Genomic DNA, 27,822 nt, shown 5'->3' on the forward strand with positions numbered 1-27,822 from the left:
AATTCTATGATTGGCTTACAGGTATTTTTAATCAATAAGAAATGTTACAGTTATCTTTTTATTATGGAATCCTGTGGCCATTGTGACAAACATGTTAAAATGTATCAGCTTCCTGAAGCCTCTAAGGAACTTAGTGAAGGCCACCAGGAGACAGGTTAGAGGTGATCCAGGGAGTCTGTTGGAATTAAATCAACCCAGGTGTTAAAGAAAGAACGTGGTACAGAATACGAAGAAAATCTGTTCCTTCACCTCTGGCCTTTTCTCTTTAAGTGAACCTCTTTCTCACTGCCATCAGCACACTGGGACATTTCCTGAAACCTGGATGTCAGGTTTTGGTGTCTGATTTGTAAACACGACTTTCTGTAATACTTACAAAATGTTCTATCACCATTTTCCAACTTCTGGTTGTCAGGATAAATGTAGTCAGTTTAAGTCACGTATGAAAGGCTAGAGATTAATATTCAAAAACATCATTGTATTTTATTCCCGTTTCTTCGGTTATAAAAAGTGTTTCCCAGCAGACATTGTGTGCTTAGAAAGGGAGGATGAATGTCACCAACAGAAGGTGGATGAGACACAGGGGAATTTCCAGCAAAACAGAAAGGAGAACTAAAAGGAGCTCGTAACAACTTGAAGAATAAGAGGAACAGCAGAGAACTCATTCAAATGTGTCCCAGCTCCCACATCACGTGTTGAAATGGTGAAGGTTGCCTGGGAGGGGAGCTGGCTCAGACATGCTGGAAGAAAAGTAGAAAGTGGAGAGCGCTTGAAAATCTGGGAGGGAAGTGTCTGTGGAGCGGACCTGCTACGAGGTCGTGTGGTCATGTCAGAATAAAAAGACAGGGCTACTGTTCTAGGTAAGAAGGGATCCAAGCTACCCCTCCCTGCCCTCCCCAACTCCCATAAGGCAAAGATGACATTTGGGATACTTCTCCAAGCCCTGTGCAGGAGGCAGAAGGTAGGTGACACAACTGGATAAAATTTCCAAGGATGGTCACTGCAACAGAGTCAAATTGGTTCTGAAATTAATGGCCGCCAGGATGGAATAGACTGCAGACCTCGAGATGTGCAATGACAGTGACAGTCTGTGCAGTCTGCCTAAGCTGGGGCACACACCCATCAACCCTGATTTCCATAGCGAACAGTACTAGCACAACACCAGACTCATCACCCCCCAGGGAAGGCCAGAGAGAAACTGGAGAACAAGACTCAGATCTGAGGCTTCCTCTCTCCACAAGACCATGATGTCACAGGATGACTCTGCCCGCTTTGTACCCAAATAACATCTCAGGGAGTGTCTGGAGGGGAAACTGATCTGACAGGGAAGTGAACTTACTGAACAATTATGCAAAATGAGGCAGAGATAAGTTGATGCTTTAAGTACCCGTTACTGCAATCAACACCACAAGCAGCAAAGAAAGCTTCAAAAATACATGTGATAGGCTAGAACATTGGTTTTGCACATATAGTAAAGTACAAAGTTGTGATGTCTCATGCAAGAGTATTCTGAGCAAGTTCATATACTTAAAGATGCTTTAACTTTCTAATGGGAAGCTGTAAATATATCCAGGTAACATAAGCGTCTTATGTATAGCTGATGAGAGTGGTATTATATCCTGCTGGAATTTACTCTGCAGCTTAAAAGCTCTTTTCTGTGCATCAAACAATTCAATATCACAATTTATTCCACAGTTCAGCAAATTTATTGTATCCGAGGAAGTTTAAATGGTCAAATCAATGCATACCAAACAGAAGGCTTTTTTTGCAGAGTCAAGAAAACAAGGAATGCAACTGACTTTAGGTGTTGTTTTAAAATACTTTTCTGAGGAGTAATTCCAAATCTTTTCAATAGCAACAGCTTACAAACAAACTCAAAAAAAAAAAAAAAAGGAAATCTGAAGTTTAAATGTCAGAACATCCTATTAAAAGCAGTACTAACTTCTTATTCTGTCTTCATTTCTAGCTCCATGACTGAGCTCCATCCTCATATGCACAGTTATTGTGGATGCTAACGGGCATTCCCAATCTGAAAGATTTATAAGCCATCCTTATTCACTAGCCTGCCTTTTGCTTGACGTAAACAGTTGCAGAGGTAGAACTTTGCAAAAATGATGGTAATCAGGAATGAGAAATACTTTCTGTTAAAAATACCTAATGTAGATGATGGGTTGATGGGTGCAGCAAACCACCATAGTACATGTATACCTGAGTAACAAACCTGCACGTTCTGCACATGTACCCCAGAACTTCAAGTGTATGTGTGTGTGTATTTATACACACACACACATAACATAGCCCCTGCCCTCAAGGAGTTTAGCACATATAAGTTTAAGAAGTTTATAGCAGAGAACAATGGTTGGAAAACTATGACTCACAGGGCAGCTGCCAGCTTTGCAATAAACTTTTACTGAAACACACACACACACACACACACACACACAAAGAAATACTTCCTATCCACACAACATTGTTTAATCAACTGAGAATCTCTCAGTATAAAGAAACAACCTGGAAGAGATGGTGATATATGGAACAAATTAAACAACATTTTCAGAGTTAAAAGCATATAGTACGTGTCAAATAGCTGAAACAGCAGTGCTGTAGGTTCAAAAATGTGGGGTGGGGTGAATCTCATGACTGTGGACTGCCTAATTAGGAGATCTTCTGATTTTTATTGCCTCTGGTGGTATTTTTTAACCTTTGCTTCTTACCTCTTTTCATTCTATCCCTTGTGCGTTCTCAGGACAAATTCCAGAGTAGGCAAAGAAGTGGTGTGACATACTGAACTGCAAACATCTGCTCATCACCTGCTCCCAAATGTCCAACCATCACCTGGCTTTCCTTCAAAGGAAAGTCCCCACTAGGGCTTCTCCTCACAGCCAAACTCTAAGTCACTCACCTGACCTCCTTTCTAATCAGCTTAGCATAAGCTTCTACTTTACTACTAAAAACCATACATGTCTGCTTATCAATTATCAAGTCACCTGCTAAGAACTGGTCTTTGCCTCAGGCCACTTCCTCTTTGTGAAAACGTGGTACCTTGAAATGAGTTGCTCTGTGGAGAACTACCCTGTGCAGTATATGAAGTTAATCATTGCAATCTCTCATCACATCTGAATTTTTTAACTTTAAAGGAGGAGAAAAATAAGCCCAAAAGAAACCTAACTGTATCAATAGGCATAGAATAAGCTTGAGAACATTTAATTAGGCTCAGAACTGAAAACTATCAAATTATCTATTCAAGATAACCCTCCTATGCTATTAAAGCTTTTCTATATCTTTTTTTTTTTTTTTTTTTTTTTTGAGACGGAGTTTCGCTCTTGATACCCAGGCTGGAGTGCAATGGCGCGATCTCGGCTCACCGCAACCTCCGCCTCCTGGGTTCAGGCAATTCTCCTGCCTCAGCCTCCTGAGTAGCTGGGATTACAGGCACGCGCCACCGTGCCCAGCTAATTTTTTGTATTAGTAGAGACGGGGTTTCACCATGTTGACCAGGATGGTCTCGATCTCTTGACCTCGTGATCCACCCGCCTCGGCCTCCCAAAGTGCTGGGATTACAGGCTTGAGCCACCGCGCCCGGCCTCATTTTCACTCCTTTAGTTATGGAATGCAGTAAATGCCTTGGCTTTATGATCTCAAGACATATAATTATTTGTTTATATCCATAAACCCATGAAGTAAATTACAAACGATATTTTACTAGTTGTGTTTCTTACAAATTATATTCTTCAAATTTATTTACAACAACAAAACACATAATCTGTGAAACAGAGATAACAATTATCCTACTTTAAATGGTTGCTGAAAAAAGAAATGTAAAAGTACTTAGAACAGTGCTTAACACCCAAGGAGCACTTTAGAAGCATTTGCTATTGTTATTGTTATTTATTCATTTCCCTAATACAACAAATAACATAATACTCAAAGTCACTTTACAATCACCGTACTACATATATGCATATGTTTTTTTTTCTGGAGTGCTTATAAATCATAAGAAATGTTTCTTTTGTCAGTTTGCTGAGAATGATGGTTTCCAGGTTCATCCATGTCCCTAACCATCATTCTCAGCAAACTGACACAAGAACACAAAATCAAACACCACATGTTCTCACTCATAGGCAGCTGTTGAACAAGGAGAACACATGGACACAGGGAGGGGAGCACTATACACGGGGGTCTGTTGTTGGGGAGTGGGGGGGACAGCGGGGGGGTGGGGAGTTGGGGAGGGATAGCATGGGGAGAAATGCCAGATATGGGTGAAGGGGAGGAAGGCAGCAAATCACACTGCCACGTATGTACCTATGCAACAACCTTGCACGTTTTTCACATGTACCCCAAAACCTAAAATGCAATTAAAAAAAAAAAAGAAATGTTTCTTTTGACATTATTTCAACAGTTGCATTTTTAAAGAATTTTTCAAGTATTATAAAGCAAATACCATGAAAAGAAACTATTTATGTTATCACTTTTTCAAAAGAGAAGAATTTCATTTGTCTGGGTGAAAAATGATCTCAATTGCAGAAATTTGTTTTTGTTTTAAAAAGGTGTTTCTTTAACAGAGGAGTCAGTAAACTTTCTCTGTAAAGAGCCAGGTAGCATATATTTTATTTTAGTCTTTGTGGACCATACATTCTCTATTGGAGCTACTTCACGCTGCCCTTGTGAAACAAAAGCAGTCCCAGACTACATGTAAATGAATGTGGTTCTGTTTCAGTAAAATTTTAGCTCTCCTTGCTCTAAAGCGTGCAGTAAATGATTATTCATCTAGAAAGCAAAATCTATCGAACAATAAAAGAATGTAAATTACCACATGTTATATAATAAACATTTTTTAGGAACTCAGAATACTTTAAATTCTCATATATCATACTTAAGATTGATTATCCAGTATTTGTTCATTAAAACCTCCCTACTACTACTGCTGAAGGTCTATACACATACCAGAGGGAAAAGTGGTGTCCACTATGCAGTGTTTATACCTCCCCCTCCTCTCACCAGACTAATAAAGCCAGCTGAGCTCCAGTGATTTCTGGGAGAATGCACCCAGACCTTGATTTCTGAACATTCCCCCTTAGCTCAATCCAGATTAAAAAGTATTGGCTTAATTTAGTGGCCAAATTAGTAAAGCTGTACCAATTCAACTCCAGCCAAGTCTGCTCTTTTCTGGGATATTTATTAGGCTAAGTGAAGTTGTGACAAATTCATAGCAAACGGTTAGTTGATCATGAATTTTGGTTTCTGATGGGGAAAAAAAATAAAAGAAGTTGCCAAATGTCAGGCTACTTCAAATTTAATCATATAAACAAGGAATGAGCTGATATCAAGAGTGGAAAAATACTTCGCGGTATAGAACCTTTTTCTTCTCACATAGTCTGCAGACATTACTTCATAAGTCCTGAGCAATGAACAGCAGATATTATTAGATTTATTTCTAGAAAGAAGTTCAGACATCAAGAAATAATGGGTCACAAAAAGTCATCTGCTTGGCTGGAAACAGAAGTCATATTTCCTGAACTGTCTTTAAGTCACAGTGATATCTACTACAAAACTTCTTTGTGTATCCAGATATTTCTAAAGGAAAGCCACAGAAACTCCCTTCTCCCTTAACTTAAACTCCCTTCTCCTGAGAAGTCAGATTTGCTGAGGGAAAGCTCAGGCAAAATTAATCTACTTCTTTAAACAATAGAAAGATGAATTTCTCTCAGAATACACCGTTTCCTTCTGTGACATACTCTAAGCTGACTTTCATGGCTACCAAAAAAAATCCTGTTGGTGGCTTAGGGCACACTATGAACCTTTTGTTAAACAATGCTGAGCAGCATTTAATTGCCCGAAGCCAAAAATTGTCAGATTGTACCAGAAGTCTTGGCGCTATGTCTGCCATCAACTTCTCTCCTTAGTATAGAAGGGCTCAATAGGATGGCCTGACACTTGGTTCACCTGTTTGTGAATTAAATCAGCAATTTTAATTACCTAAATCCACTGCCCCAACGAAGCTATTAAAATTCAAAAGTACGTCAAGAAAATTTGATGAGGAAAATAAAACCAGGCACTTTTTAAAAACTTGGATTCGTTGTACCTGAACTTGCTGCATCACAAGTCTAGTATAAACAGTGAGGCACCAGTTAAGACAAGCAAAGCAGGAGAATGAAGTTCGAAGGAATCTTGGGACTATAACTCAGGCTGTCTGTGCTTGTGATGCACACACATCGTAGAGGAGTGAACAGCTAAAGTGTAAGAGCAATGGCTAGACGGTAATGTCTATGTTTCAAGGCTTGAGATTCTTTTGGAAATTTTTGATATGCTAAAGCAATACAAAAAGAATATTTTTATTCAGTGATCTTCATGTTCCAGACATAGAGAAGCTTTCGATATTCCAGAACATCCCAGGGCGTTTTGTAATTCTGAGCTTTTGCTTTTGCTTTTGCTGTTCCTTTTGCCTGAAATGCTCTTCCTCCTTTTCTCCTGGCAAATCCCTACTCTCCTCCGACAGCCAATTCAAATTCCATCCTCTCTCAGAGGACTTCTATAGTGGCTTTCCTACCTTGTTCTACTGTAGAACTTTCATCACACTTTCATTAGAACTGTTACCACAATGTATGGTTACTTCTGTGTAATTTACATGCCTGTTATCTCCCCAACTAAATTCAGGCATTTAGAAATCAGGAACTACGTCTTCTGTATCATGTGAATCTTAGAACGGAGCACATTGCCTGACACAGTAGATGCTCAATCAGGTTTAATTAATGATTTCGCCAACTTAGACCTCATTTAATTCTGACTTTCAGAAACAAATAAATGAAAGCATGAGTGACATGCCCAAGGTCATACAGTTACAATGCATGGCTTTCGACTCCCTTTCCACTATGTACAAAACCACCCTGAGAAATTACTGTGAAAAGATTACAATTAGCATAAAACAGAGAAACACTTACTGATCTCCCTACCAAGTGACACATACCTGTTGAAGAGGAAGGGAAAAAGAAAGAAAGGAAAGAAAAAGGAGATAAAGAAGAAACTAAACTGGAAATAGTCCCAGAACAAGGGGGTCTCCACCTCAGCCCTACTGTTATTTTGGACAAGATAATTCTTTGTCATGGAGGGCTTTCCTTTGCATTGTGGGTTATTTAGCCGAATCTCCAGCCTCTGCTTATTAGATGCCAGTAAAATACACTCCACCCCCAATTATGACAACCAAAAAATGTCTCCAGACATTGCTTTATGTCCCCTGGGGGCAAAATTGCTCCTGGTTGGGAGTAACTTCCCTAGATGAACAATCTTAGAGGAGATAATCTTCCACATTACTTCAAGCAAAGTAGCAATTAATTAACATGTGTGGTACACTGGCTTCAAACTAATACTCTCATATTAAGCATAGAAGCCAGAACCTGAAATGCCTAATCCTCTTACATTTTTATTAATCTGTTTTATTAAAAACAACGATGTTGTCACTTGGTCTATGGCTGCTAATGCAACAGCTAAAGGAAAAAACACTACAACTTCCAGCTCATACAAAACTTAAACACATTTAACAAGTTCTAAAGGTAATCTAAATAATTTTTACTTTTAAACTTGCTTAAAGTTCCTTGCTCAGTATTAAACATAAGAACCAGAAATTCGGTATTACTGTACAACATCACCTAAGGAAATAAAATTACTAAGAGAGTAATTGAATGTCCTTCACATGCTTTTAGTATATATCTTCCAAAAGCTATCTCTTCTTTTAAGGTACGTAAAGCTTTCCAATTGAGATTTTTATACATATATGTGCATTTTCGGAATTTGGGATTTCCTCTCTTTAACCCTTAAAATTACTTCATAATTTGCATAATTCTATTCTAGTTTCTAAATATGCAGCATAACATTAAATTCACATTTCAGGGCTGCAGGAACAAACATGAATAGTCAATGGCCAGAGCTATTACTTTCTATTTTTGAAAAAGAAGCCGAGATTGGCCTTGAAGAAAGGAGTAACATTAAACTACTATATTTTATTCATCTAGATTCATCTGGTACAATAAAACTTTATCATTATAAGTAGATACAGTCCAAAACCACCGTTGTTAAATAGCACAGACCAGGAGCTTCCATTACTGCACAGTTAATGAAATGGCAGAGTAGCCGGTAAAGCTAGCTGGCTGGGAATTCTTGGAGTCTGGCTTCCAGCTCCTGGCTTTGGTGTAGCACCACTGGGTAGCAACTGTCCTCTCTGGCCTAAATATCAATGAAGATGATACCTGGCAGTAATGCCAGCTTTGATGGCCAAGAAACAGCAGCAGGGACACATAGAACTCAAGTGATTTTATCACTAGATAGTGCAAATTAAACCCAAAAGGTACTTAAGACAGAGGACGCGCCCCTCTGTTCTGCTTCCTGAAGACAGAGTAATCTCCTATTTCCCAACCGCATCACCCTCCTCTGTAGTCTTCCCGTCCCCATAAGATAAGAACCTTAACCAGAGGATGCGAACACACTGAAAATTATACTACATCCAAATTCTATTTCTCATGGAAGTTTTAACATTCACTTGTGTGTTTAAAAGGCTTTTAAGAGAAGTGTCATGACTCCAAGTGTGAAGTTTTTAACCAGAAATCTTTCCCATCCTAGTTTCTCCTTCCTCTGTATGGTCATAAATCTGAATGAATGTGTCAAAAAATAGATAGATGGACAGAAACATTTTTTGGTATAGTACTTCTATTTCAATCCATACTTTCCAAAATTTCAGTCTTTCATTTAAATTGAATTTTTTTCCTAGCCAAAAATCTTGTTAAGTACCATAGAAACAGTTCCTATACAGGCATACCTGGGAGATATTGCAGATTTGATTCCAGACCACTGTAATCAAGTGAATGTCACAATAAAGTAAGTCACACAAACTGTTTTGTTTCCCAGTGCATATAAAAGTTACACTGTGCTGTAGTCTATTAAGTGTGCAACAGCATTATCACTAAAAAATAATCTATATGCCTTAATCTAAAATTACTTTATTTCTAAAAATGGCTAACAGTCATTTGAGCCTTTAGTAAAGAGTAATCTTTTTGCTGATGGAGGGTCCTACCTCAGTGTTCATGACCGCTCACTAATCAGGGTGGTGGTTGCTAAAGGTTGGGGTAGTTGTGGCAATTTCTTAAAATAAGACATGGAATTTGTCACATCAATTGACTCTTTCCCAAAGAATTTTTCTGTATCACACTATTCTGTTTGATAGCATTTTACCCAAAATAGAACTTCTTTAAAACTTGAAGTCAGTCTTCTCAAACCCTGCCACTGCTTTATCAAGTAAATTTATGTAATTTACTTGATAAACTAAATTTTTTGTTGTCATGTCAACAATGCTCCAAACATCTTCACCTGGAGTATATTCTATCTCAAGAAACCCCTTCCTTTGCTCATCCATAAGAAGCAACTCCTTATCCATTCAAGTTTTATCATGTGATTACAGCAAATCAGTCACATCTTCAGGTTTTACTTCTAATTCTTTTCTTGCTATTTCCATCACACCTGCAATTACTTCCTCTACTAAAAATCTTGAATCCTTCAAAGTAATTCATACGAGTTGGAATTAACTTCTTCCAAATCCTGTTAATGTTGATATTTAGATCTCCTCCCATGAATCTCAATATTTATAATGGCATCTGAAATGGTGATTTTTTTTTTTCAGGGTCTCACTCTGTCACCAGGCTGGAGTGCAGTGGTGTGATCTTGGCTCACTGCAACCTCTCCTCTCAGGTTCAAGTGATTCTCCTGCCTCAGCTTCCAGAGTAGTGGGGACTATAGGCATGAGCCACCACATCTGGCTAACTTTTGTATATTTAGTAGAGACGGGGTTTCACCATGTTGGTCAGGATGGTCTCAATCTCTTGACCTCATGATCTGCCCGCCTTGGCCTTCCAAAGTGCTGGGATTACAAACATGAGCCACTGTGCCAGGCCAAGGAATGGTGAATTCTTTTCAGAAGGTTTGTTTACTTTTCTCAGACCCAACTCCATCAGAGGAATCACTATGGCAACCATAGCCATACAAAATGTATTTCTTAACCAATAACACTTGAAAGCCAAAATTGCTCCTCTGTGAGATGCAGAATAGATGTTGTGTTAGCAGGCATGAAAACAACATTAATCTCCATGTACATTTCTTTCAGAGCTCTTGAGTGACCAGATACATTGCCAGTGAGCAGTCATATTTTGAGAAGAATTTTTTTTTTTGGAGCAGTAGGTCTCCACAGTGAACTTAAAATATTCAGTAAACCATGCTATAAACAGGTGTTCTGTAACACCGGGTTTGTTGTTCAATATGTAGAACACAGGCAGAGTAGATTTAGCATAATTGCTAAGAGCCTTAGAATTTTCAGAATAGTAAATAAGCATTGACTTTATCTCAAAGTCATTAGCTGCATTAGTTCCTAACAAAAGAGTCAGCCTGTTTTTTGAAGCTTCGAAGTCATGCATTGACTTCTCCTCTCTAGCTATGAAAGTCCTAAATGGCATCTTCTTCCAGTAGAAGGGTGCTCCACCTACATTGAAAATCTGTTGATTAGTGTAGCCACATTCATCAGTGATCTTAGCTAGATTTTCAAAATAACTTGTTGCAGCTTCTACAAAAGCATTTTCTGCTTCACTTTGCACTTTCAGGTTATGGAGAAGGCTTCTTTCTTAATCCTTCTGAGCTAATCTCTGCTAGCCTCCAACATTTCTTCCGCAGTTTCTTCATCACACTCAGCCTTCGTAGCCTTGAATAGAATTAAAGCCTTCTTCTGGATCATGCTTTGGCTTAAGGGATTGTTGTGGTTGATTGATCATCTATCCAGTAAATTGTCTCCATATCAGAAATAAAGCCATTTTGCTTTCTTATCATTCATGTGTTCACCAGAGTAGCACTTTTAATGTTCTTCAATTACTTTTCCTTTGCATTCAAAAGTTGGCTAACTCTGTGGCCCAAGAAGCCTAGCTTTTGGCCTATCTTGGCTTTGGACATACTATCCTCAGTAAGATTTATCATTTCTAGCTTTTGATTTAAAGCGAGATATGTGAGACTCTTGCTTTCACTTGAACATATAGAGGCCAATGTTGGGTTATTAATTGGCCTAATTTCAGTATTGTTATGTCTCATATAATAGAAAGACCCAAGGAAAGGAGAGTGACTGGAAAAGGGTTAGTAAGTGGAACAATCAGAAGACACACACAACGTTGACAATGTTGTCTGTCTTATATGGGCATGGCTCATGGTGCCCCAAAACAATTCCAAGATTAGCATCATACATCATTGATCCCAGATCACCATAACAGATACAATAATAATAGAAAAGTCTGAAATATTGTGAGAATGACCAAAACGTGACACAGAGACATGAAGTAAGCTCGTATTGTTAGAAAAATGGCATTGGCACAGAGTTGCCACAAACATTAAGTTTCATTAAAAAATGCAGTAGCTGTGAAGCGTGATAAAGCAAAGTGCAATAAAACCAGGCATACCTATATTTCAGATGCACTTTCCTATTACTATTATATTACTACATTACTTTATTCAAAACTTTGAATCTTCGGCAGATAAAATGTTGATAATCTCTTACAAAAAGCAATGTCTGATTATTGACTAAGACTTAAAAAAATTTTGCTATGGTTTGAATACCTGATGATTTATAAAGCCCCATTTTTAAAGAAAAAAATTACATTTTCCCTAGGGATTACTGCATATAATTGTAGTATTTATGTATGTGCAGAAGTTCCTGGGTGGCATGTGGGGGTCTAAACTCAGCCCAATTTCAATTCCCAGACAAACTGAAAAGTGCTTTATAATTCTTTGGCTCAGAAGGGGCACATTTTTCGTAATGTTTCCAAAGACAAGTACAGGCAAGCTAATGATATTTCTACCTGAGAGACAGAGGTACACTATAGCAGCTCGATAGCCACTCAAATGCAGAAATCAGGTAAACAAAGAAATCTCAAGGAATCAGAGACTGATTTTCCCAAATCCTGTGCTGGGTACCAGATCCTAACCCTCAGTAAGATTCCATCTAAATATCATAGTACAAAATTTTCAGTGTTTCCATATATATAAATTCTGATAATCATAAGATAATACTCACAAATAGTCCAAATATCTGAATATTCTGCTTTTAACTTTTATGTTTTTATCAAATACTAGTCTCTTTTCACAGGAGGGAAAATTTGAGAATTCAAAGTGGCACATGAATCATCTTTGAGTTGATATTACTTACGATTGATATGCCTGAAGAAAAATATTTCTGAGATTTTACAGTGTCATGTAAAGACTTGTAAGTCTGAATAACTCATTCTAAAATCTTGGGGTAGGAGAACAGAAAAGAAGTAAGCAAAGGAAGAACAAAGAGACATGGGAAGAAAAAGGATGATTATAATAAAGACATGAAGGAAGGAGAATAATAGAGAAGAAGCAACCCCAATTTTCTGCCTTAGGGTAATAACAGAACGGCAAACAATGGCCATGGAAATATTGAGCTTTCTAAACCACTCTTTCAACTAGAGGTTTCAAAAACAAACAACCAATAACAAAGAATCACAGCAAGTATTTGATGCTAATAAGTTTTAATAGTTTCAAAACAGATACTCCTCTCAAGTTTTTGCTGTTTAAACTATGAATGCCAAAATAAATGAGTCCTTACCTCCTGATACCCATTCACTTTTGGCTTTTTTTCCCTTCCCAGTGTTCTTGGCATAGGTCAACTGGTGAGCACTCATACCCTGAGTTCCAGAGCCCTAGTCAACTTTTCTGAAATAAGCCCTGAAAAGGTACAGCCTGGTAAAATCAGTTTTATTTCTCTCTCATCCAAGTCTTCCCCTAATCTCCCACCTAAAATTCACCTTTGCTATTTTTGTTATAATTCAGGTTTCTCCGTATTTCTTCTGATGCTCTGTTTACTTTCCTTTCTGTGCATTACTTTTCTACATTTCTGCTCTTTCTTGAGTTACTTTATTCTAGACAGGTAGTGATGCAATTTGTAAATTAAAAGAAAAAAACTGTAAATGGTATGACATAGACAGCTAAAGGTTTTCAAACCACAGAACAGTCTCAGATGAAGTGTGACTATACACGCCTGTCAACACTACCTGTAGTTTTATCACTTCTTGGGGACCAAAGAGTGCTTTTCCTGTTTCTGGTCCAGCAGCTTAGAAATTCACCTTGTATAACTATAAGACATCAAGGGAAAGGTTTTAAAAATACTTTATACAAAATCTGCCAGAATAACTAAGTGATATAACACTGAGAAAGAAGGGTCCCCAGGATATAGAGCTTATGGTCAGGAGATAAACAGAAAAATCTTTCCAACTTTGGAAAGCAGGAAAAGTTGGAAGAAACAGTGCTGAGACAGAAAGAGAAGGAAGGAGGAGAAGCTAAAGAAAAGGGGACAAGAGACTGATGCAAACAGTTTGATTCCAGGATACACCACGGTAACTGAAGCTACTCTGCATGTTGATGTTGCTATGCCATGCATTTTGGCCCATTCTATATTAATTACCTTGTTTCTTGCTTTAAACAAAGTACATATATAAAAAAGACAACTATCTCTAAGGTGCAGTTTCACATATGCCATATGTAATCTCATTTGGGCTCCGGGAGGGTAGGCAGGGCAGGTTATCAGATGTGATGCTGAAAGAACTTAAATGACACTGTAGCAATCAAGGGAGTCTGAACTGAAAGTATACCTGAAGCCTTTTAGCTGTATGTTCCACACTCTGCCTAATACTCATGATTTGCAAGATAGATTCATGTGTTACAAGATAGATTCAACTAAGGAAAGTACTATTTGTAAAACATTCGTTCATATAATATTCGTTGCCCAAATTTATCTAATTAGATATAAGCCATGAAAGAGGAAAAAACATTAAGCTAATTTGAACCTTTACTTACTGTGGACCTTTGTTTTCCCTCCTATTCAAATTATCACAATTTTACACAAAATGTTCTAAAGTTCAATGGTACTAAAGAAATGATCTTCACATAATCTCCAAACACCATTACCATTTAACTTATAAACAAAAAAAATATATTTGAAAAGAGATTTAGATCCTCAGGATTTGAGGAGAATCAAATTTGATGGGATTATAATATTTTCTATTCTTTCATTACTTTCTCATCTATCTCTGTTTTTAAAAAAATTCCATCTTAATACAAGCATCAAGTTATAACTCCATTATGTTGCCTTATAGGAAAAACCGAATTATATTCCCCTGCAATTTCTCATGAATAAACATTATTTCTACATTTCTATTGTCCATTTGTGTACATGGCAAGTATTTTCTGATACAATTTACTGAACTGTTACTTTCGAGAATTATTACATGATTGGGAGTTCATGGAACAACATCATTATATGGGTGTAAAGCTGTATTAAGCAACACTGCTCAACATTTCTCTCACTCCAGCAAAATTAGAACGATTCTCAAAGTTATGAATGTTTCACCTTTGCCCACACATGTATTTCTGCCTGACAAAAAAAAGCTCTCTACTTAGCTATAAAGTCCAAGAAAATTTTAAATTAGACTAAGTTTTCTCTTAATTGATGTCAATTTTCAAAGCAACTCCAATGTCCTCAAAGTACTATTTTCATGGAATTGAAAATATCAATGAATAACTCTAAGAACATTATGCTTTTCACAGGAGATACATGGCATTTATTACTTGAGGAACACTTCAAAGTTTTATTTTAGGTCAATGGCAGTATTTGGGGGTATGACGATGACATAAAACACATTGGAAATAGCTATTTATATGGCTGACGTCATACAGACCTCAGTCACTGAAGGGATTTAGCCCCCCAAATTAGGAAGTCACTTACATTGACTCTGACCTCCCCTCATGAGAAGTCCAGGTGCTTCTTCTTGAACTTCAAGGGCTCGGGCAGCCCAGGCATTGCCCCAACACTGCTTAGAGCAGTGGTCAGTCTGGAAGTAAAGAAGCACAGTAGTATCCCAGAGTGAGTGTTTTAAACAAGGCCTGCAAGAGGCACTAATACTGCATCCATGTCTGGCCACATGCCATTTCACACTACATTATCCCACCACAGCAAGTGGTGGCGATGAAAATCCAGAATAAGCTGTATTTATCCAAAGAATGTATCATAAGTATTGTCATTCATTTGGAAGTTAAGTCTTGATGTCGTGATAATATTACAACTCCATATACAAATTAATTATGGAATACACAGAAAGTCAATTAATTATATATATACCATATGAATTATATTGTCTATAAATAAGAACAACATTTTAATAATATCATAAAATATGAAAACTTAAATTATTAAGTTCCAATTATAAAATATATTGATTTTTGTTTATTCTTCCATCTTATTTTAGTTTTTGAGGCAGGGTCGCATTCTGTCACCCAGGCTGGAGTGCAGTTGTGTGATCACCACTTACTGCAGCTTTGACCTCCCAGGCTGAAGTGATCCTCCTGCCTCAGCCTCCCAAGTAGTTGGGACTACAGGTGCATGCCAACACACCTGCCTAATTTTTTTTTAAATTTTTTGTACAGGTGGGGGTCTTCCTATGTTATCCAGGCTCATCTTGAACTCCTGGGCTCCACTGATTCTCCTACCTCGGCCTTCCAAATTGCTGGGATTACAGGTGTGAGCCACTGTGCCTGGCCTATTCTTCCATCTTTTTGGAAAACATAATACATACCTTAAACTAAAATTAGTCTAATACACATATATTCCATTATTACTGAATAAAGTACAATATAATTTAATTAATACATAGTGCATAAGATTTAAAGTAACCAACTAGAAATACCACAGGGTTTTCTCCTGAACCACAGAAGAACTCTATTTACAGAGCAGTTTGACTAGTCCAGTTCAGGTACACTGGAGCTACGCTAGGGTCTTCACTTACTCTCCAATGTTTCAGGAAAAGCAAATGTGTGATTTTCTGGGGTCATCCACCAAAATCGGGCTTAGCTACACCTGATGCTCCTACTCCAGTGGTTTTGGGGACCCTCACAAACTCAAAATAAAAAACATAAACTGGAAGAAATGAAAATGAAATTGTCATGGGAGAGGGGAGAAGCCACTGTTTAAGGGGAGACCAAGATGCTGTTTCAATTCCAAAGATAAACAGCTCTATGACTTTACCAAGAGTTAGAGTAGTGATCTGTTTCCTCCTGAAACAGTGGCAAAAAAAAAAAAAAAAAAAAAAAAAATCGGAAAATGATTTTATAATTGATATCACGGTAGAATCAGCAGGTGAGCTTTTAAAAACTAGGAATATTCAGTACCCCTCACAGAGATTCTGATTTAATGCAGCTGGTATACAACTTAAATATTAGTATTTTTAAGATCCCGCAAATAATTTTAATGTGCAGCAAGTGTTAAAACACCACAAATCTAAAATTCCAAATGATCTCAAAGCATTTTCCTTGACTCAGAGATTCTTAGCCTGTAAGCGTTCTATGATTGCGTACCTCCAAATTCTATGATGCTGTACTTACGCTCATTCTATCACTCTTAAAAGCTAAGAAGTATCACATTATTTTTAAAAAATATTTCAAATGATGAACCAAAAACAGCATTACACAACTACTGAGCTATAATAAATATAACCTTGACATGTTTTCCTTCAAATGGTATACTGTTATGTTACATGTATATCACTTACTATACTATTATCTTATGTATGTATACATGTATGCTGGGATGGGTAGGATATGTATCTAACAATCCTCCAACTAAAATTTCCATTTGTCTAAAATTATATCTTCAGATAACACCAGTATTTTATCAACTTAATAAGAAAAAGTAGCATCTTTGCACTGTAATTTTTTAAAGTTACACCAATGATAAAAAAAAATTAATTATTCGCTAGTTGGGCCTTAAACGTTTGTTACATTTTGAGTTGTGCAAGGCTGCAATTCTGTAATTCTTACATTTTGGATTTTAGGGAAGAAACTGAAAAGCAGTAATCAATGCCAAAATCTAAGAAAGCCAAAAGAGTCATTTAAAGGAGGACAGAATTAGGAAATAAATACACCCAATCTTAACTAAAACGTGCTTGTAGATGACTCACACTTTTTTTTTTTTTTTTTTTTTTTGAGACGGAGTTTTGCTCTTGTTACCCAGGCTGGAGTGCAATGGCACGATCTTGGCTCACCACAACCTCCACCTCCTGGGTTCAGGCAATTCTCCTGCCTCAGCCTCCTGAGTAGCTGGGATTACACGCACGCGCCACCGTGCCCAGCTAATTTTTTGTATTTTTTTTAGTAGAGATGGGGTTTCACCATGTTGACCAGGATGGTCTCGATCTCTAGACCTCGTGATCCACCCGTCATGGCCTCCCAAAGTGCTGGGATTACAGGCGTGAGCCACCGCGCCCAGCCTGACTCACACTTTGAGGTAAACAACTGTAAGACCGAATACTGCACATGCAAGATGTAAATCCTATAAATATACAGAAGCACAATCCCATGTAAGGTTGAATGTCAACAATAAATAAAAATAAGATAAATAAAATAAAACACAAAAATATAAATAGATGTTATAAGTACAAATATAGTATGACATAATATATGTCATTCACTAGCAAAGTTTAAGTTTACTACTAATAAAAGTTATACCTAATACCTATTAAATACTAAGAGTCATAGCATACTAGTGTCATTCCCATTTTATATCCATGGAAAAAGGCTCAGAGAATTTTAGTAACTTCCCCAAAATCTCACATCTGGAGATACCATAACCAGAATTCAAACCTAAGGCAGATTTGACTCCAGAGATTCTTACCCTGTAAGTGTTCTAGAACAGTACAAGAGTAATGGAGAAATCACATTTTAGGCTGTCCTTTATCATAACATGCTAGTCAAACACTAGAAGCAAGGCCACTTTTTTAATTTCATAAAAGACATCAAAAGAATCTGTAGAATCATGGACCTTTTCTAAGATGTTACTTTTATTTCTGTACTTTCAAAGGAAGACATTCATCATAAAATGTCATGCATTTATGTACTTGTGAATTGAAAACAATGAAAATTTAAGCCATAAAAATTATATAATATATACATTTACAATAAACTCTAATGTATTAAACTACAAGAAGCACAAAAAAATGTCCTCAATGTTACCAGAATAAAAATTAACAAAAAAAGGTGGGGGTGGGCATGTGAAGATATCATCATGCAAGTAAGAGTTCCAATAATCCTGTAAAATGCCTTTTTTCATCATTAATAATACTATTATTTCATCAAAAATACGTGATTTTCCTGGCATTCATGCAAAAATTCTCAGGCAAATGCTCAAATTTGAATGTATAGACAAGCAGCAGAACCAGTTCTCTGAAGATTATTTGGTCCTAGGTTCTGCTCTGCCAATGATTTAATCTTATTCTCCCTGAGGATCACTTTCCTTAATTACAAAAATGAGAAGGTTAACCTATATTGCTGATTTTTTTTCCCATATAATGTTTTTAGAAAGTTTTCAACCATGCAGCACAGTTGAAAGAATCATACAATAAGCACCCCTACATATATCTTTTACCTACCTTCTACCATTAATATGCTACTATACTTGTTTCATTGTGTATCCATCCTATACCCATCCATCAATGCATCTTATTTTTGGTTCACTTTGAAGTAATTCACATTGATATACATTTCCCGCTAAATATTTCAGCATGCTATAGTTGTTCAGTAATTGTTTCATCTTTTTACATAAAATTTATAGATCTTAAGTGCTTATTAAAACAATTAGTTTTCATAAATGCATGTACCCAATGCCTATCAAAATATAAAATATTGTATTAGTGTATTTTAAAATTTGTTTTCCAAGTAACAGAGGCCAAGATATAAAACAGGTATAAACAAAATGGCCTTATCAGAAATAAGGAAGAGTGAAGATCTTCACCCTCAGTGGGTCCCTCCACCTGCCTCAGGGGTTCTGAGAGCTCGCAGTTCTTCAAAAGAGTGAAAATCATCTGATCAGATTCTCTCAAAGATCCCTTCCAGCTCTCTATATCAATGCCTCTGACCACAGATGAAAGTAATTGAACCATTCTGCCTTTCACCAAACATGAAACAAGGCCAACTTCTCAAAGCTTGCAAGTTTCGCTGTTAAGTTATAATTGGTTTAATTATTTGTTTATTATGCTTAAGGCAATCCTGGGTTTGCATCTTGGATAGTCATCTTTTTTTAAGTGATTTTGAATGGCAATTAATATTTTTCTATACTAGGGCCAAGCTCTAGTCACAAACTAGAATGAGCTTTCATACATTATGGCCAGCTACCAAATACAATACTACTATGGGTAGGTATTTACAGTGAAGAGTAGAGTTTTCTACACCTACAGGAATTACAATTCCTGCTGAGATCAATCAGTCTTGGGAGCATGCATGCTCTCTCTGTCTCTCTGACCTTAATATAAGCTGTACCATTTAAGTAAACAAAGCCCCTCCAGGGAAATATGAGAGGCTAGCCCTGCTCCTCGCTCCCGTGTAATTGTAGACAAGTCTCTCAGGCCTCGGTTTTCTAGTTGGTAACACTGAGGGAGGGGTCACTAAATAATCCTCAGCATTAATAACTTCAGTCATATGAACAGTGAACACAAACTTCACTTCAAAAAAGCCAGCTTCCTGCAGGCAATTAAGTACCTGGAAAAGAAAGCTATAAACCTGTAATTCATCAGATCACTCAATCATCATAAACATTCAGGCCTAACCACAGATTTGACTCAGACTGCAGGAAGACTTAATCCTGTTCTCAGTATTTATATGGACTTCTTGAATAGCTGATCCTCATTTGTCTGATACATAACTTTCTTTTTTTTCTCAGACCATCTTCCTTAAAAAAACTCCAGTTTGAGCTATTAGTTTTTAATGCATTTTCTAGAACATCAAAAAGTTCAATATTACTTATAGTACATCTCTATGAAACAGGGCCCAATTAATAATGAGCTCGCCTCTGTACTTGTTATTAATGTTTTGGTGAGTCTATTGATCACCAATATTGCCTATGATAAAGGTAATATAAAAAAATACACTCCAAGGGTAACTCAAGTAGAATTAGTAGACTGGGGAGACAATTCTGGTGAGAAGAGTTTGAACCGTGAGCATAGTCATTGCTCAGGACAGTGGGCAGACAGTTCTCCATGGATCTCTTGAGTTTCTGCACATCTTGTCAGTAGAAGTACTGATCTGATGTCCTTTGTTCTAGATTATCTTTTTAAACATTTTTGTATAGAGAACAACCTAGCCAGATACCACACAGGGCAGATTTGTTTGCTGATCAGTGTAACATCTCTCTCTGGGGAAAAGCTTGAACAGATTTGCTTGCAGCCTGTTATAAAAGAGTTCCCTAAGTTCAGGGTCCTCAGCTGTGACAAGGGTCCTCTGCATTCACAGTATCCACCTTCCCACTCCATGTCACCCCCAAGGGACTTAGGTTGCAAGAGGAACTCAACACAAAAATGAATTTCATACCGTTTGCTAGGCCAGACATAATAAAGGTCTTTGTCTCTGCAAAAAGAGCTACAGTGAGCATCTATGAAATTGCAGCAACCTAACAAGTTAAATGTCACAGTTCTTCACGAAGACATTGTCATTATCCGTGATTGTTATCTGGGTGCAATCTCTGTTCATCTGAGGAATCACTCAAGCTTTCAGGTAACACTAACAGGTTTACACATCATGCCTCACATAAATTTCCTGAAAGACACATTCTGGTTCATAGAATCAAAAAATTATTAATGTTTATTTAGAAAACAAATTCTGCAGAAAAAATAACATGAGTAAGTTCAAGACTTCTTTAGATCTATTCAAATATAACATTTTTAGTAGAGGCCATTGTTTTCTTGTGTAGCAATAGATAAACAAACCCTATGAATATTTTTCACATGGTAATAGAAAAGCCAAACAGGAAATACTATCTCATGAAGTTACCTTCATGACTGTAAAAGAGTAAGTAAGCGCTCCTGAAAAGAGTTTAAACATCATTTCTTGATGGTGCTAGAAGCAACCAAAGAAAGTGAAGAATGAGAGGATTATAGAGATTTACTGCACTGACTTCTCTTTTTTGTTTTTTTTTTTTGGAGATAGGGTCTCACTCTGTCACCCAGGCTGGAGTGTAGAGGCCAACATGGCTGACTACAGCCTAGACCTCTCTGGCTCAAGATATCTTCTCACCTCAGCCTCCTGGGTAGCTGGGACTACAGACACACACCACCACGCCTGGGTAATTTGTTTTATTTTTTGTAGAGATAGGGTTTCACCATGTTGACAAGGCTGCTTGGCTGCGAACCCCTGGTCTTAAGCAGTCCACCTGTGTTAGCCTTCCAAAGTGCTGGGATTACAGGTGTGAGCCACCGTGCCTAGCCTACATTGCCTTCTTGTAGTACCTAAACTTCCCCAGGGGATGCTATAAATAATTATAAACTAAAATATAACTGTTTTTCGTAGTACCTTAGTTTAAATGACTATTATGAGACAGCTGTTAAATGGCATGACTGCAAATTAAAAGCAAGATGCAGAATGCAAAGGCTCAGTGACACAGGATTCTGTTTCAGAACACAGTATTTGCATATTTTCAACTAGATTTTCATATACCTAAAAAGGATCAGCTTTGCCCTGAGTTTCTCAGGTGAGTTAGCTACATATCATTTATTTGCTTTAAGCAGTTCTTTCTTTTTTTTTTTTTTTTTTTTTTTTTGAGACGGAGTTTCGCTCTTGTTACCCAGGCTGGAGTGCAATGGTGCGATCCCGGCTCACTGCAATCTCCGCCTCCTGGGTTCAGGCAATTCTCCTGCCTCAGCCTCCTGAGTAGCTGGGATTACAGGCACGCGCCACCGTGCCCAGCTAATTTTTTGTATTAGTAGAGATGGCGTTTCACCATGTTGACCAGGATGGTCTCGATCTCTTGACCTCGTGATCCACCCGCCTCGGCCTCCCAAAGTGCTGGGATTACAGGCGTGAGCCACCGCGCCCGGCCTAAGCAGTTCTTTCTAATTAAGCCATATTTCAAAAAGTAACCTGTATGTGCTGTCTCTGAGAAACAGTATGAGATACCAAACAAAAACAATCAACTCCAAGAAGGCGTTCTCCTGGAATAAAAATAGACAACATTCAGCAACAAGAGGATGTGAACTATGTTTCTTTCTAGAACCTATTAAGATTCTTAGAATTTCAGAGACATGTATTAAAAATTCATTAATTAGCATAAATAATTTCATTTTCACAGATGATTTTAATCATAACAAACTTATCATGTACTAAGGGAGTTTCCTTGGTGTTTTTTTAAGTCAATGATCTGGACTTGTTATTGAAATAAGAAAAGTATCCATTGGGAAATTGACTGAAATCTCTTATTTCAAAGACTGCTTGGAACAAACGTGTAATTACTTCATAGTTCGTGTCGCATAGTGATGATTTTTTCAAATATGTGCTCATAAACCCCAATGCATAATTTAGGTATTTTATATTTGATTAAAGAAGAAAAATGAGAAAAAGAAAACTCAGTCCAAAAGCTTTTTTTTTTCATTCTGTGGTAAGATAAGCACCTCTATGGGAAATGTAATTTCAAATGTAATTTTCTATGATGTGCCTACACAACAGTAAGTATAAACAGATACTTTTTTTTAAGGGATTAGAATGCAGTCTTGTTATAATTATCTCTCAATAAATAAAGTTTCTAATCAAGATACCCCGATAGAATGACACCTGAGTCCCTAACTTCTCCCATTCTGTTGAACAACTATGGAATGGGGAAGAAATCTACTTGGCAACCTGCTTCCAGTAAAGCTATCACATAGGCAGGGAATCTAATCAGACTGTGCGTGACAGCCCTCTTTTCAATATAGATTTCCAGATCCCAATCCAAGCAACTGGCTTTGCACTTCTGATCTGTACTTTAGAGCCTTTAATTTTAAGAAATTTCTCCAGGTGCTTCTAACACTCTGGCAGTTTTGAGAGCCGTTCACATGGGTCGCAGACGCTGGGTAGGAAACCAGAACAGTTAGCAAACCAAATCAAGTTTTAGAATGAGATGTAGGAAGCAGCAAAGGAGTGGATCAGATCTGAGAGGGCTCCGTGGCTGATAATGAAGACAGAAACGGAGGTCGAACACTCAAGCTGGACATCTTCATAAGACAGTGTCTTAAGACCAAAAACACAGTCAGGAAACTAGGTGTATGGACGCCTAGATTGTTAAACAAGGCAGCAGTGCTTCCAACAGAAAGTCTACCGTCTTATTTTCTAGAACCAGGGACAATACCATGTTTAAGAACACCATTGACTTAATTTTTTCTGTAGCAAGAAGAAATACTGTCACATTAAACAGACCCATTAACTATAAGACATTCAGGTTTCAGAAACATTCAATTTGGGGCAATGCATTTTATGAGTGAAATACATGAAGGTGGGGTTATATCAAGATGGTGCACAGGTAGAACACTGAGCAGTTTACTTATTAAGTTATAAAGTTAACTTGAAAATTAAAAAGAGGGGGTTCAGAAATAAGGGCACTTGACAAAAATTGAGCAGATTCTGGTGTCCTTCTTTGCAAACCAAAATAAATCATGCTTTCCTATATCAAGGAAGGTGTTTACCACCACCACGCCCACAAAGATTGAGAGAACAGATATATTTAGTGATTATGATTTTAGGCTTAGACTATTCTCAACAGCAAAGATATGAATCAACCTAAGTGTTCCTTAATGGATTGGATAAGGAAAATGTGGTATATATACACGATGAAATACTATTCAGCAGTTAAAAAGAATGAAATCACTTCATTTGCAGCAACATGGATGGAACTGGAGGTCATTATGTTAAGTACAATAAGTCCAGCACAGAAAAACAGATACTGCGTGTACTCACTCACATGCGGCAGCTGAAAAAAAAAAAAAAAAAAAAGCTGATCTTATGGAGGTAGAGAGTAGAATAATTATCAGAGACTGGGAAGAATGTGGGTGTTGGAGGGATGAACAGAGATTGGTTAGTGGATAACAAACTACAGTTAGAGAGAGGGAATAAGTTCTAGTGTTTGATAGTAGAGTAGGATGACTACAGATAACAATAACAAATTATATTTCTCAAAATAGCTAGAAATAAGGACTTAAAATGCTCTCCACACATAGAAATAACAAATATTCCAGGCGACGGATATCCTAAATGCCTTGATTTGATCATTACACATTCTATTCACGTAACAGCATATCACACGTACCCCACAAATATGTACTAAAATTATGTATATATCAATTAAAAAAAGATTTTAAGCATATGACTCAGGCTTGGGTTTCATCACTTGGCAGCTACACAATCATGGGCCTGCTACTTAATCTTAATAAGCCCCAGTGTTCTCATGTGTAAAACTGGATAATGGGCTATAATAACATTAACTAATTCAAGTGATGGGCATAGTTATTTGAAGTAATGCATTTGTTTTATTAAATTACTTAGTACTAGTGCAAATTCCAATTTTAGCCTTACAGTGCTATCCGAGCATTTCAGTTAACTGATTTTCATGAACACATCAGTGCAAAGATTGTCTTCTATATACTAGTTATGAAGGGCCTCGTATCTTGAAATGTGTGGCTCTGCACAGGATGATAGGATGCCAGATTTGGAATTGGACTTGGGGACTCTTGAAAACTCCCTAACTTTGTAACAGAAGAAACTAAGACTTAGAAATCAAATGGATATAAGCCACATTTTTCTACTGGTGTCTAGAAATTGCTTAATTGAATTTTGTCTTACAGTATCTCCCATTTTCAATTTTTGATGAAACTAAAAAAAGTATCACATACTCATTATAAATAATTCAAATAATAATGAAGAGAAAAGTAACAAAATCTCCATTTGTTGCCCCCTCAAAGCCCATCTGCTCCCAAGAAGTTACTCCTGGATCTAGGCGTCCTCCCAGACCTTTTTAATGAGCTTACAAATCCTTCCTGTAAGAAAGTCGTGTTCTCAGCAACACACTAAGCCTTAAGAAACTGGTCTCCAGGCTTTCCGAAAGTGAAAGAGCCAGGACTGGTATCCAAGTTTCCTGATTCTCAGCTAGTGCTTTTCACCACACCGTGATTCCTCCTGTCCTTATAGATCATGCTTCTGTTTGCGTTCCAAGTGTTCTTTTATTTTCCTTAATGGTAGCTTCTTCTCTCTGGTTTGTTCTGGCCTCTGTTTCCTGCTTATAAAATGTATCACTCTAGAAATTTATCAAGATCTTTGTCAGCGGGTATGAGGGGAAAAAACTGTGCTACTATTACTTGCAAAACTACGTGTAACCCTCTCACCTCTAGTCTGTTTCTTTATGTTAAAAGTGAGGATAATGATCCCTGTTACACACTTCTCACTCTGTTATTATGAGAACTAAATAACTGCTTAATCCAATAAGTAAAAATGTTTGATCACTATAGTGTTTTATTATGGACTTTTCTTGAACAATTCAATGCCTATCATATCACAAGGCCCACAGCATGGTCTATAGAAAAAACTCACTAGGTGGCTTTGAAGTTACGTTTCAACAAACGCTTATAGCTTTTCCCACTTTCAGGGGCCTCACTTCTGACAGCTTCTAAATTCACGTCTCCAGCCTGGTTTCTCCTTTGAACTTGCAACCTGTGTCCACCTGCCTACTTGAACTTACCATTTGAATGTTTAATTGGCATCTCAACTCTACATGTCTAACTTAACCCTGGCCTCCTCATTTCTCAGTTGTTTCCCATCTCATTCAACCATAATTTTATACTTCCAGTTACTCAAGTTTTAAACTTTGGAGCATTTCTTTTAATTTTTCTTTCTTTTTTTTTTTTTTTGAGACAGAGTCTTGCTCTGTCACGCAGGATGGAGTGCAGTGGTGCGATCTCTGCTCACTGCAACCTCTGCCTTCCAGGTTCAAGTGATTATTTTGCCTCAGCCTCCCAAGTAGCTGGGATTACAGGGATATGCCACCACGCCTGGCTAGATTTTGTATTTTTAGTAGAGATGGGATTTCACCATGTTGGACAAGTCGGTCTCAAACTCCTGACCTCAACTGATCTGCCCGCCTCAGCCTCCCAAAGTGTTGGGATTACAGGTGTGAGCCACTCTTGATTCCTCTTCTTAAAACCCTGCATTCAGTTCAACAACATATCCAGTGGGCTCTACCTTCAGAATCCATCCAGAATCCACACACTTCCCTCCAACTCCATAACTAACACTTTGGCCTGTGCCACAATCATGCCTGGCCTGGATTATGACTGCAAGGGTCTACTCACAGTCTCTCCTCCCTCGGTGCTTGATCTAACCCTCCCCACCGCAGGTATTTTCTCAGGCATTTAAAAAGCTAAGAATCGAGTCCCTCTCTGCCTCTGAATCTCCAACCTCCTTTATCTGAATTCCATACAGACTGATATTACTTTAGTGCTTTCCACTCTTCCTTTTTTTTTTTTCCTTTTGAGACAGGGTCTCACTCTGTCACCCAGGCTGGAGTGAGTGTAGCATGTTTATGACTAACTACAGCCTTCCACTCTCAGGCTCATGTGATCCTCCCACCTCAGTTTCCTGAGTAGCTGGGACTACAGGCACATGCCACCACACCTGGATAATTTTTAGTAGAAATGGGGTTTCTGCCATGGTTGCCCAGGCTAGTCTTGAACTCCTGAGCTTAAGTGATGCTACCACCTTGGCCTCCCAATGCTGGGATTACAGGCATGAGCCACCGTGCCTGACCCATCCTTCTATTTCAGCGGCGCTACAATGCCAAATTTAGATGATTTGGAGTTGGAAGATCTGGGTGTAAGTAGCACCTCCACCACTTACCAGCTATGTAAGAAAGTCATTTAACCCTTCTAAATCTCAAATTATTTTTAAAGTGAGAACAACAACTACTACTTATTCTATCAAGTTGCTGTAAAATCAAATTACATATTTGAAATTGCTTTGAAAAACATCAAGTGCCAGAGAAATATTTAGTATTTATTGTAATCTCATCCTTCTTATCTACTCAAAATTCAGCTCACACCTCTTGTGGAGCACTTCCAAGGTGAACTAGTAAAGAGTATATCTCTTCTTTTACAGGCCTGCAGCACTGTTTGTTGGAAACGTTTGTTATACTTATATCAACTGATATAATTGAACCGGTATTTCAATATTGTAAAGCTGCTTATCAGAAGTTTATAAAAGTGTCTTACATTAAATTGATCTTATTCTAGATTTTTATTACACTAATTTGTATACTAATTGTATTACTCCTGACCAGACATAATTTCTTTGCAGGACAAGACGCCTTCTACAAACTACCCTTTTAATTCCCTACATATGCCACACATACCTAGTAAAAGAAAATACACATATTTTTATAGCCGATGTGGCTATTGGGATTCAATGAATAGGCTATTTAGATTCAATGTATCATGAGCAAAATCATGCTTCTTGTATTGAAAGAAATGTCTATTGTGGCCCTAAAAGAGAAAAAAAATTATAGCTCTGTCCAACGACAGTCTTAACAAAAACTTTATTATGACATACTCCTCTTAAATATTAGTACATGCTAAACTGGGGTCACAAGTGTAATCTTCATGAGGACAAACACAAACTGTATGTTCTTATTTTTTAAACTTTCTTGAGAGTATAATATATGTGTTTCAAAAACGCAAACTGAAGTTATTCCAAGAAAAATAAGCAAGCTGTCAGGATCTCTTGAGCCTGTTTCATTTCACATGTTTTAGTTGCAAACAATTACTGAAGTAAATGTTTACTGATTTCTCTATTACAATGATGCAGAAAATATAAAACAGGTTTAAAGAAAACTCAAACTTATGAAACTAAAATTTTGGAAATGATTCTGATTGCTTCGTGTAACAGTTCCTTGGATATAACACT

At 37.4% G+C, this 27,822-nt stretch overlaps 1 protein-coding gene across 9 annotated transcripts in view; it reads right to left on the bottom strand.

Annotated features, from left to right (window-relative positions):
* LOC105732479 (tolloid-like protein 1) overlaps window positions 1–27,822 on the bottom strand; it is a 256,428-nt gene that overhangs the window by 195,379 nt on the left and 33,227 nt on the right. The window contains exon 1 of one of the 9 annotated variants that reach the window (XM_012474569.3): window positions 14,816–14,842. The exons of the other annotated variants lie outside the window; for them this stretch is intronic. Within the exon in view, the coding sequence (XP_012329992.1) occupies window positions 14,816–14,837 (22 nt within the window). The 5' untranslated portion in view covers window positions 14,838–14,842. Of the gene's footprint in view, window positions 1–14,815; window positions 14,843–27,822 lie in introns of those variants that run through there. 9 annotated transcript variants of the gene reach the window in all.

This window comes from Aotus nancymaae, unplaced genomic scaffold, assembly GCF_030222135.1.
Source record: "Aotus nancymaae isolate 86718 unplaced genomic scaffold, 86718_ANA_hifiasm-v0.15.2.pri h1tg000033l, whole genome shotgun sequence".
NCBI classification, from domain to species: Eukaryota; Metazoa; Chordata; class Mammalia; order Primates; family Aotidae; genus Aotus; species Aotus nancymaae.